This window comes from Nuphar pumila, chromosome 4 (genome assembly GCF_984573655.1).
Source record: "Nuphar pumila chromosome 4, dmNupPumi1.hap1.1, whole genome shotgun sequence".
Lineage (NCBI taxonomy): Eukaryota > Viridiplantae > Streptophyta > Magnoliopsida > Nymphaeales > Nymphaeaceae > Nuphar > Nuphar pumila.
The window spans coordinates 130,003,807-130,017,177 of NC_143252.1; the positions used below are offsets into that span (position 1 = coordinate 130,003,807).

The 13,371-nt window shown below is 35.1% G+C and overlaps 1 protein-coding gene across 4 annotated transcripts in view; it reads left to right on the forward strand.

Moving 5' to 3' along the window:
- Positions 1-2,061: 2,061 nt before the first annotated feature.
- LOC149841047 (uncharacterized) overlaps positions 2,062-13,371 on the forward strand; it is a 167,809-nt gene continuing 156,499 nt past the window's right edge. For 3 of the 4 annotated variants that reach the window (XM_090003554.1, XM_090003556.1, XM_090003555.1), the window contains exons 1-3: positions 2,505-2,823; positions 4,690-4,794; positions 4,875-4,936. In XM_090003554.1, the coding sequence (XP_089859680.1) occupies positions 2,641-2,823; positions 4,690-4,794; positions 4,875-4,936 (350 nt within the window). In that variant the 5' untranslated portion in view covers positions 2,505-2,640. Of the gene's footprint in view, positions 2,163-2,504; positions 2,824-4,689; positions 4,795-4,874; positions 4,937-13,371 lie in introns of those variants that run through there. The other variant, XM_090003557.1, reaches the window with a different exon arrangement.

The window sequence follows — 13,371 nt, forward strand, 5'->3', positions numbered from 1 at the left end:
CCAGTTCTCGGCTACATCTGGGTCAGCCTTTCTTGAAAAAGTTGGCGGATTTAATTTTAGGAATTTCTCATATGTGATCGTGTTGGTATTTTGACTCCTACTTATGGCCGCAACTAGCTCTGTCTGGTTGCGCGTTTGAGTGTCCATTGCCTGAGCCAGATTACCGAGAGTTTCCATCACGAAATCCCTTTGCTCCTGCCATTCATTGGTTGTGCTTAAACTAGCTTGGGATCGACGATACATCTATTAATCATTGCAATACACACAATTTTACTATCTTTGAATTGTAGTGTTCCAAAAATCATTACCTGTATATATTTATACTTATATAGGAGAAATAATGTAATTATCATGACTAATAAAGTAAAAAAAAATTCTCACAGAGCGATTACAGGATGTGGCATGACCGTGATATTTGATTTATTGTTCCCAGGCTCTGATACCATAACTGTAACGCCCCCAAAATTTTAACCCAGTTCAATCCATTCGGGTCTGTCAGACTCAAGTTAGAGTACCCATCCGCCACAAGCCCTGGATTTTTGACCAGGCCTTTTTTTCAATCCTCATGTCGGTTCATCTCGCACGAACCCTCAATTTTTTTCAAGGTACAACCCATTGGTATCAGAGCAAAGTTTGTATCATGGATATACTACAACCCCTTTATTTAGAGAAGATCAAAGAAGCTCGTTGACACATTTTTGGCAACGCTAAGAGAGCACCAAATGTTTAGAGTGCATCAAAAGGGCTACAATAGCCTTGGCTTATTACCTCGATGCCATCCCCCTCCACTCACCAAGGCACACCAATCAAAACTTCACATTCACCAGTGGCTATATGAAGGTCTTACACAACTCGATTTTCGGGGAGCCACTAGATGACTATGCACGGGGTGCAAGTAAGAAACCCCATTTTGATGTTCCTCTGAACTTAATTATGGCAACCATAGCGATATGAATGTCCAAGAACGGAATGAACTAAAATAAATAGAAGGGTCATGACACTGGATTTTGATCTTTATTAGAACATTCAAGTATAATCCAAGATCCTAAGTATGGGTGTCAAATAGATTGGATTTAGTTTAGATATCCAACAACCAATTACATATCCTGATCTGATATATGATTCCAGATCCAATTAGCAAAATGAGTTGGATTTAGTTTCACATTTTTGCAAATGAATCTGACTTCTGTTAACGTCCAAAGTTAATACACGTAAATTGTATCCAATAAGTTTATCAGACCTGGATTCGGTAATAGCTTTTTCGATCCATATCTGAATTCTATTTTGAGCCTGGATAGGATAAACCAATCAGGTTGGAATCATTAATATATATACTCCAAATCAATATCTGACTTGTTTACATAATCATTTTTCACTTCTTTATAAGTAGGGAAATAAACTTGTATTAAAAAAAAGTAGGGAAATAAACTGGTTAGACTTGGGTTGGATATGGGCGATTAACGCTATTGGACCTTACCAAATCTAGTATAATTAGATAGGAAATAAGTGGTAGCAAATTGGAGTTAAATTAGCCATTGCATATATTTTATACATAATTTAGTCAGATAATCTATTGGATTTGGATCCAGTTCAGACTCAAACTTGGATCTGATCAATTGACTTCCCTGTTAGTCTCCTTTTGGATTTAATATGGATATAGAGAAACCACTATTATGGTTCGAACATTCCATACATACGAGTACTCGTCCGTGCCGATCGGGGATAGTTTCCAAATTGAGTCTTGTGGCAAAACACAAATACTGCGGGTTTTGAACTCTCGACCTTGTTCAACTTGAAAGCCTTTATGGCCAACCCACTGAACCAGGTGTGTGGAGCAGTTGGGGGTTAACATCCCTACTTGTTAGAGGTCCGCAAACTGCTTATGGCTTCTCGGATCCAAGCCATACTTAACCGGGAGGAATCCTCCCAACCCGACTAAACACATGCGAATCGTTTTCCTTCCAGATTCGATTGGCAATATTCCGAGTCGTACCAGATTGTTTCAATTTCCATTTTTACCTGCATAAAGGAGAACCAGAGAGAGAGAGAGAGAGAGAGAGAGGCAGGTTAGGCCCCGAAGAAGACGTCGTTTAGGCCACCGGAGGTCGGATTCCTGCGTTTTCCGGAGATCGTTTCCCTCTTTTTTATACTCGCAAGTCAGGGTAAGTTCCATCTCTTCCCTCTTTTTTACCTAAGAAATTTCCTCCTCCTTTCCTCGTGTTTGTGATCTTCCTTTTGATTCCGTAGTATTTTGCTAGATTCCGATGCCAAGTGCTCCTACTTGTCTTCATTTTAGACCATTCTTGTTTATCTGTAATTTGTGGCCATAATCTTAGCCCACTATGAATTTCTTCTTCTCTTTATTTTCATATTATGATCTTGATAGATGTGCGTTTGCTTGTTGGCTTACTGCACCATCGGATCTGCTGACTCTGAATTTCTGCTCGTACCTTGAATTTTCAGAATCTCCTCCTTGTGTTCTTAGTTTCATATTTTCTTGTTGCACGAATCTTAGGGATTTTTTGCCTTCTCAAAAAAAGATTCTTAGGGTTTTGAGTTGATGATGTGTTGCATCTGACTTATGCTTGATTTGGGCATCTTTGATTATTTCCCAGTTGTGCCTTAATTGGTCAATTGTGTATGTTGTTCAGGTTGTCAACTGTTTTAGATCTTCCCCTTTCCCTTTTCGGCTTCAGGCGGGTGGTGGTGGTGTTGCATCCAGAAAACCAGGATCAGCTTGGATATTGCATTTTGGAACACTATAAAATAGTTTTCTCGATAAATGAAAGCATCTCCAAACACCCCCTAAGTGCGGAATTTCAGGTGATCGATTTGTTTGTGCATCTACTAATGAATAATGATTGAATACTCTATAATAAGCAGATAAGTGATTCAATATCTTCATATTTACGCTTGAATGGCCTTTTTTGGAGGTAGTGGTAATTGACGATTGATGATTAAATAGGATGTGCATTTGCATAAATATGCTGCTCAAAAAAGCTTAACTTTCTACTCACAACGTGATTTCTTGCATACTAGTGATACAACTCATAAGTTTTACGGTGCACGGCACAATTAATGTTGCTTGGATTAGGATGGAAAACCTGCATGAATGCTTCTGTTGAAATGATCATTGCAAGTTCTCTGAGTCTAAGGAAATCATGGAAGAAGAAGAAACCCAAGATTGTAGACTCCCGTTCATGACATGTATGTATCTGTGCAACCTATCACGATGGTGTGTGGTGGCAAATTTGGTGACTTCTTCAAGGTCAGATGAACAAGAAGATTGTTCCATTGATGCCTTTTAGGTATCTAGTTTCTTTTTAGAAATATCACTGTAGCAATTAGTTTCCTAAGTTTTCCCCTAGTTTTCGAGCATTTTACCAGGTTTCTTTAGCTTCATGAAATTATCGTGATCCTTTTGCTAGGACTGAACAGATTGGCAGCATATAGGTCCTATACTTATTGGTTTTGAGCAGTGTTTGCATCTCAATAATAGTGTGTATCATAGCTGTATTGGGTGTATCTTACGATACACCTCGATATGGGGCATATCTTATGATACACAATAAGTGCAGTTTATGCTGCACTTATTTTATTATTATTATTTTTTAAAACATATCAGGCCCCTTTGGGCCAGTTCATACTCGTTCCTAAAGAGGTTTAGAATGATTTGGGGGAAAATTTCTTGCAAAAAGAAAAAGATGATGAAAAATAACCATGATTAACATTATCTAGTTTATTTTTGTTTGAATTTCAAAAAACTTGGTTATATAAAATCTTTAAGTATTGAAAAGCACATTATGATATTGATTTTGTTTATGTAAACACACACTGTTATGAATCTTTGACTTGTTAGCTTAGTTTCATTGTTTAATATGATATTATTTCATAGTTTGCATTTTTCTGCATGCCACTCGTGGCATATTATCTTGATTATTTAATGGTCTATGTCTTATGCATTCTATTCATAGCATATAATTGTTTTGATATGTGATATTATAGTTTTATTTTATGCAATTCATCATTGTTTCTTTTGTTATGATTTTTTTTTATAAAATTTGCTGTTTTTTATTTTTTAGATTTTTATTAAAAACATAAAATTTTTTATGGTACAATACAATATGACACTATAAGTTTCTTATTTTGAGCTCGCCAATATGGGCAGCAATACATTTTTTACGACCTTGGTTTTAAGTGCTGCACTTCAGTCTTCTTCTTGTTGATTTGGTTAAGTGCTTTAGATATCTAATCTTGTTGCCTAGCCTAGGACCTATGTCATCGGCAGAGGTGTCCCTGGTGACACAAGCGGACATGCTCGGACACTGACATGTACGGACAATATTTTAATATTATATTAGTATTTTTTAATCTTTTAAGGTTTTATTTCAATAAAATACATTTTTAATATTAAAATATAAAAAAGTTTTTATTGATTAAAATTTAACTTTTATTGTGTCCCTGTGTCCCATTTTCCAAATTTTTTGTGATCTTGCAAGTCGATCATGCATCATGTGTCCTCATGTCCATGTGTCTTTGTGACATAGCCTAGGACATTATCTCAGGGGCTATCATATTAGAAAGAAGGTTTGTGATTGGAAACATTTGCATTATCTCTCATCTTTTTTCTCTTTTTGATCTTTTGATGCATTATTTATTCTGGGTTTTTCTTGCTATGACTTTTGACAGATGGCTTCACCTCAACATGTCGAAATTGAGGCTGCTAAATTTCTTCAAAAATTGATTCAAGAGTCAAAAGATGAGCCTGCCAAGCTAGCAACTAAACTTTTTGTGGTAAGTGTCATACTTTTTTTTTGTAACATATTACAGACAATACTTGGAGAACATCTCATTTTTGTGCTTCAACTTGATAGATATGTCAACATATGAAAATGAGTGGGAAGGAACAGTCTTTACCTTATCAAGTAATATCCAGGTGAAAGCTAATATTCTTATTATTCTCCTCTTATCAAAATTTTCTTAGGATGTATTCATGTGCTTATAATTTAATTTAATTTGTTGTTAGATATTATCATCCTGTCATTTTATTGTTTTGTCACTAAGTTCTGATTGTGGTGGACCTATTCACTTGTTTCCTTTTAGATTTTATGTCTGCATTATAATGTATAAGTGATTCCTAGAACTAGAATCAAGTCTAAATTTTTAAAAGATGTAGAATGATCTAGTTTAGCGATTTTTGCTCTTAAACAAATTAATATGTACAACTAGCCTTTTTTTACCCAAAGAAATAACATATTGGTTTTGGTAGATAATAACTATCATGTGAACATGACGTGGCAAAATTTCCCCATATTGAGGCTATTATTACCTTATTTTCTTTAGGAGCTAGAAGTGATTTAATAATTTGTGTTGAAGATTTTCTTTAGTGCTATTTAGAGAAAAGTGCAAGGTGGAACCTAGATGCCAGCCCCCTAGGCATTGCATAGAAAGCCAAACAGGGAAATTAAATTGTAGATCTGAATTTAAAAAGAAAATTCCAAAGACTAAAAGTTAAAAAAATATGATTTTAGTTGTATATATGTAAACATAATGAAATGACCTCTTGATGACTTAGTTAAAACCCCACCTAGCTGGTCAGCTAGGCGGAAGCCTACCACTTAGGAGCGCCTAGGCAAGTGTCTAGGTGGGGGAACACCATGGTTGGTATTTTATGTTTGTTTTCTTATAACAATTAAAGCATTGTAATCATGTTTTGGTTATGTATTTTGAAATATTTGAGTTTTCTTTATTTTTATGTTTGTGTAAATTTTATTTTAAATCATTATATTCTTTTGTGGGTCTCTCAATGATGCCTATACCCGGGTAAACAGTATCCAGTGCCTTTTTGGGGGAAGGGGGGACAATGACTGCTATTGACTACCAAGTTTATTAATTGCTTCCTAGTCCTAGGTGCTTGCTTAATGCCCACCCTTAGCCTAAGTGCTGGGTACCTTTTAGGTTGGCTTGGTCACCCATGAATGCTAAGGTGTCCTTTTGCTACTTAGTTTGGGTGGTAGTTGAAGCTACAAGGTGAATGTTTCAAAAACCATTGCTATGGTTGCTATATACGTTGTTTTTTCTTTCGCACACCTCTCAGTGACACACCTTGAAGTGCAAGCATTGACACGGGTTAGGATGGAAGTACCATGTCACATAGACTATGACCATTGCTTGAGTTGGGTTTTCAGAATATTTTTAGCAAAATAGGATCCAAGTGGGATCTTCTCCTTGCCTATAACAATGTTTTGGTGTCAACATAATTGTCAACCTTTAAGTTGCAACAGTTAGAGACAAATTTCTCTCCTTGGTTGAAAATCTTGGTACCAGTTTTTTCTCTCGCTAGTTGGTACCTGACTCAGGCTCTGATATGCTCCAACTAGATGAGTTTTTGTTCCTAGTTAGATGTTCTGCACTCCTATACATTTGATGCATACGGCTCATTTTTGAGTCTTTTTCTTCTATTTCTAACCCCAACAATATAAGAATAAACTTGAGCTATATATAAACATAAATGTGCATTAGTGTAGTTACAAATGATCTATATATTACATATAGGTGCTCAAACAAACGTACACTTGTAGACAAACAGAATAAATATGCTTACCAAAAAGTTCACAGAAATATGTGTGTGTGTTGTAATGAAAGAACAAAAAATACAAATAGATGCCTCTTATGGGCTTCCAAGAACACAATTACCACTTATAGGTCAATTCAAAATTCATACACACAAGCCACTTATGAGATTGAATCAATAATGAATATTATTGAGAGATTGGGTGCTTGAGAAAGCAAGACACATCACCCCTATATATACCAGAGTTACCGGAAGCGCCTAGCTAAAAGGGGAAGCGCGCTTCCCCGAAGCGCGCTTCGGAAGCGCGAAACGTCGCGCTTCCGAAGCGTGGGGGGAAGCGTCCCCCTTTTTTGGGAAGCGCGCTTCCCTTTAATGGGGGACGCGTTTCCCTTTAATGGGGGACGCGCTTCCCTTTAATGGGAAGCGCGCTTCCCCCACGCTTCCCCCTCGCTTCCCCCTCGCTTCCCCTGTTTTTTCAAATTTTTTGTATTTTTTATTTTTTATTTTTATTTTTTTCGCTTCCCCCTCGCTTCCCAGACGCTTCCTGGGTCGCTTCCGAGACGCTTCCTAGGTCGCTTCCGAGACGCTTCCCGAATCGCTCCTAAGTGGTCCCACGCTTCCCCGCTTCCTAAAATTTTGAAAGTGCCTCGCTTCCCGCTTCCCGTATCGCTTCCCGCTCCCGCTTCCTCAACTGGCAACCATGATATATACACAAAGGAAAACTAATATAGCTGTTGGGATGCTCCCAACAGCTATAAATACCAAGGTTGTACGTATCATATCGTAACCTGTATTGGTCATGCCCAAAATAAGATACGTATTGTATCGTAAAAAATTGTCAATTTTGATTTTTTAAAGCTTTAAAAAATCATAAAAATTCAGAAAAAATTAGTAAAAATTCTAAAAAAACATAACACACAAAACAATGATGAGATGCACAAAATGCAACCATAAAATCACATGTGAAGCATTTATGTCTCTATTAACACGTCATCAATCATCAAATCTCACAAAAACAATGCAAAATAGTAATATCTTGAATCTTCAATTAATAGCATGCCATAAGATTCATCAAAAAGCAAAAAAACCAAGTTTATGAATACTTAACAACTATAAATTTCAATGCATAATCAAGTTTTTAAGAAGAATACCATCAATCATCATCATCATTATCTTCTTCTTCTTCTCCTTATTCTTCGACATTCATCTCCAATATATGTGGGGTCTTCGTCATCTACGTCCTGAGCTCCCTTCGCGTTTATCCATTGAATGTCCTCTTCATTCAGGAGGTTTGCTTCTTCTTGAACCCATTCATCCAATACATCGAAGTTCTCTAAACTAATGGGATCAATCTGTTCTTTGTGCCTCCTCGATAACAATTTTTCCATTTTCCTAAAAAGATAACATAAAAATTTAAAATTAGTTGAGTTTTGTATGCATAAAAAAATATTAAATAACATATAAATATGACAATTTATAAATTTAAAATTATCTTTGCCTCAGTCGTAGGTTGTAGCGAACGTTACACGAAGTCATTGAACCTTTTGTACTCTAATATGTTTATTTGCTTTGAATGAATATGCTCAAAGACGCTCCAATCTCTTTGGCATCCACTTACACTACATGATTGACTTAGGATGCGAATAACAAAATTCCAAACCTAGTACACCACATGTCTAAAAAACAAGAAAATGAGAAATCAATAAGACAATAACTGATACAAATCATACAATCATACAGAACATCATAATTAAATAATAATATGAAATTAAAATTAAAATAGAGAAATAAATTACCTGGGCGCATTGTGTTGGGGTTTTACACTTCTGCATGTCTCCCATATCATACAATACATTGCCGTAATTTTTCATTTTCTTATGAATCTGATCTTGAATGCCATAATCAAGGTTCACCCCTTTAATGCAATCCAAAAGATCCTTGTTGACTTCTTTGTCCATCTTAAATGTAAGGGAGTATATAAATGTAGCATTTAAATAATACCTTGCAACATTAAGAGGTTGATGAAGGTGCCCAGTTCACCTATAGTCAATGATGTTTCATATAGGCAAATAATTTTTTTTTTCATTTAAATTATCTTTAATGACCTCTTTTTATTTTTTCTTATCCACGTCCTCATAGAGATAACCCATAGCGGGTCTGTCTTTGCTCTCAACCAATTGAAACACCTTTACCAACGGTATACTTATTTTTAATAACTTAACACATGAAACCCAAAATTCCTTTCTAAATACAATATCTACAATTTCTCTAGGCTTTCTTTTTTGGGAATAGAGATATGCATTCCACTCACCCGAAGAAAACATCTTTTAAGTGCACTTCTATTCTTTACAAGACTCTACACTGAAAAAAATTCGTAGTAAATCTAGTAACTGCACTACGAATCAACTCAACACCATTAGTATACTTCTTCATTAAGCTAAAAACTCATGCATGATTACAAATAAAATTTATATTTTCTTGGCAACATTCAACTGTATGTCATATCTCATCAATGCTGCCAATGTCCTCCAGCATGAGGTCTATGCAATGGGTAGCACACGAGGCCCAAAAGAATGATCCATTATTTCTCTCAGTTCTTTACCTGCTATTCTATAATTTGCTACATTATTAGTAATGAACTGTACAATGTTTTGAAGCATAACCTCTTCCAGAACCTGGTAAAAAACCTTAACGATACATCTGTTGTCTTGGGCGTATTAGACAAATCAATTGATTTTAAAAATATAGTTCCTTTGGGGCAATAGATAAGAAAATTTATCAAAGTTCTCAACTTTCTGTTTGTCTACCCATCTGCCATGATGCTACACCAAGTCTCTCTCCATGACTGCCTCGTCTCATCACAATAAGCTTTCATTTCATTAACATTAACATCTAAAATCTTTTCTCTCAATGCGTGATATGAAGCCATCTTGTATTCGGGCCCAATACTGGTTATGACATCTGGCATAGCCTGAAAATGAAATGAATTTGCCGCATTGAAAGAAATGTAAGCTTCATAAAATCATCTCCCAATCGCGACATTCGTCTGCTCGACTAAATGCTAAGACTATATAGCAGTACAAATATTAAGTTGCGCCCCAGGGGCAATCCTAGGAGAGAAAAAGCTCCTAATAGAGCCTCTAGCTCTACTTCCTCTCGAAGAACTCCCTCATTCTCCTTTTTCTCCTACTCTTCTTTTGGTGCCCACGACACTACTATTGGAACCACCAACCCATACCCTTCCCATTTTTTCTAGAACTTCTTACTTCTGATTCTATGCTAAGATCAGAAGTAGGGAACTCTTCTTCGCTACACGCATCCCAATTTCTCCTCTTTCTTTTTTAGGCTTCCATTTATGCCTCATTCATCTTTTTTTTTTGTTTTTTGTTTTCTCTCAGGATAGCTAGTAATTGCTAGCATTGCCATTTCACGACATTCGAAAATTCCTTGACATGCATGGGGCAACATTTTGTCATATCCCAACTAACTGATGCTTCAATCGAGAGATACCACTCAAAAAAACTATATGACAATAATTGCACTAGATTTTTAATCGGTTTTCACTCATTACACAAGTGCCCCTTTGCCATGCGGGATTATTTGAAGTCATCTTCCTCCAAAATAACTCAATAAAAGCAAGAAATAAGGTTTTTTACCTTAACCCACTTTTTTGAGTGAAAAATGACGAAAATGCACTCTTGACGAAATCACGAAAGCCCTCTCCCCGACACGAAGTTCGACCCTCAAAATTCACGACTCTTAAGGTGCGTGGGAAGCTCTCTAGTATATTCTATATGAATGAGAGGGTTTTGGCCAAGGTTGTAAGTATCGTATCATTACTTGTATCGGTTGGGCCCAAAGTAACACCGTATCGTATCATCAATGTATCGTAATTTTTTAATATTTTTTTTTTCAAAAAGTAAAAAAAATCAGAAACAATTTGCGAAAATTCTAAAAAAATCATAACACATGAAACAATGATGAATTTCACAAAATACAACCATAAAATCACATATGAAGCATTTATGTCTCTATGAGCTGCATGAGACATCATCAAAAAAATGATGATTTGCATAAGATAAAACTATAATATTACGTTTCAAAACAATTATGTGCTATGAATGGAATGCATAAGACATTGAACCTTAAATAACCAAGATAATATGCTATAAATGACAATCTCACAAGAAAAAATCAAACTATGAAATAATATGCATATGAAATAACGAATCCAAGCTAATAAGTTACAAGATTCATAATAATGTGTGTTTACATAAACAAAAAAAAAACATAATGTTTTTTAATGATTAAAATTTTTACATAACTATTTTTTTAAAATTTCAAACAAAAATGAATTAGATAACATCAATCATTAAGTATCATCAACATCTTTTTTTTTTTGGAAAAAAATCTCTCTAAATCACTCCTGAGCTCTTTACGGATGAATATGAAATAGCCCCATGGGGCCTTATATGTTTTCGAAAACGAAAATTGAAATAAATGCATTTGAACTACATTTATAGAGCATCTTAAGATATGCCCCGATAAGATACAAGGGTATATCGTAAGATACACACCCGTATCGAGATACAAGTGTGTATCGTATCAGAACACCCCATGGTAATGATATGTATCATATCGTATCGTACAATACTTACAACATTGGTTTTGGCCCTCAAAAGCCCTTTTAAACCCCAAAACTTAAAACCTCGATTTTGCCCTTTTTAAAGTCCGCCGTTTATGTATCGTACGACACGTGTTGTATTGTATGATACATACAATACACATGTTACACACCCATATCTAGATAGGGTGTGTATCGTATCGTGCCTTTTATCGATACGATACGTATCATAAAGTATCATACGCTATGCCATGATACAGGCAACATTGATAAATATAGTTTTTGGGATATCCCAACAATTATATTGGGTAATGACAATATTGCCCATTACAAAAACAGGAATTTACAAAAAAACAACAACAAAGGAAACAAAAAATATACGAAGACACTAGTGTCCCTAATGGGCACAACTATATTGTGAAAAAACTAAAATACCCCTATTAGGTATTACCTATTACAAAGATATGAACATATGTATCATATATATATATATATATTTATGTATATTATATACTATGTATGTATATACGTATATGATCATATACACATATATATGATACAATTTAACACTCTCCCTCAAACTTACGGTGTGATCACCGAAAGTTTGTCAAGTAAAAAGTGAAACCAGAGAGATGAAAGCACTTTTGTGAAGAAGTCAACTAGCTGAAATTTCGATGCTACATAGGGCAGGATAATAGTCGTAAGATATTCCTCACGAACATAGTGACAATCTATCTCGATGTGCTTGGTACGTTCATGGAATGTATGAATGCCAACTATGTAGATGACTCTTTTGTTGTCACAACATAACCTTGAAGGTGATTGCAGATGTATCCTCATGTCCTCTATTAATCTTCTCAACCACACAATTTCAGATGTCATGGTGACCATGGCGCCATACTCGACTTTCATTGACGATATAGACACCTTATGTTGTTTATTGCATTTCCAGGACAGACGAATCACTTATAAACACACAAAAACTAGTAGTGCATCTATCATTAAGGTTTCTTCTTTTAGAGATATAAGATCGGATTGTCCATCATTGTAAAGAACCGAGACATATAAGATCAAATTGTCCCAAGCTCAAAAAAGTGCCCGCCGTAAGTGAAGAACCTCAAGAATCGAATAAAGGGGCAACTTCAATGATTTGATAATTGCCCAAATTGCGGAGGCCGTGTCACAAATTCTAAAAGCCACTCATTCTACATCCGTTGCCGCCATCTCCTCTTCTTCTCCTCCGGGAAAGTCTTCTTGGATTTTGGATTCGAGAGCCTCTTTTTACATGACTCATAATGAGTTTCTATTATTCGATTGCACTAATTCATATTTTTCATGTGTGTCAACCGCCGATGGAATTTCTTTGAAAGTTAAAAGTATAGGAAACCTCAACAATATTTCAAATTTTTTTGTTTCAAACGTGAGGGTTATTCCAAAATTAGATTTAAACATTTTTTCGGTATCTCAATTTTTTATTTTGGGTGTAAAGTATTCTTCTCATCTAAGGCTTGTTGGGTACATGATCTCCAGTTAGGGATGCTGATTGGGCAAGGCCATAGAAGAGATCTTTACTATATAGATTCCTTATGTTTACTTAAAAACTCTTTTTGCAATTATATTAAAGAAATTAATTTAGATCTTTGACATAAAAGATTAGGACACCCAAGTATATCCAAATTATCTTATTTTTTATTTTTGAAAATTTTTTGTAAGGACAAAGAATTTGTATGTGAAGATTTTATACTTGAAAAAATACAAATGATGCTTTTTGGATCTAAAACTTGACTAATGAAATCTTTGAATTAAGGCATTCAGATGTATGGGTCTCGCTCCCGTATGTCAAAAGGTGGTTATTCATATTATGTTACATTCATAGATGATTTTAGTAGACATACATGAATCTACTTCTTTAAACGCAAATCTTAAAGTTTTTTTGTGCTTTAAAAAATTTCATGATCTTGTTAAAAATCAATTTAAAACAAATATTAAAATCTTCCGCTTCGAGGGAGAGTTTCTTTCAAATAAATTTCAATCCTATATAAAAACTCATGGTATTTTACATCAAAAATCTTGTTCTAAGACCCCCCAACAAAATGGTATTTTCAAAATAAAGCACCGTCATATTATTGAAACTACTGGGACCTTACTCATTTCAAAAGAAATTCCATTTTTT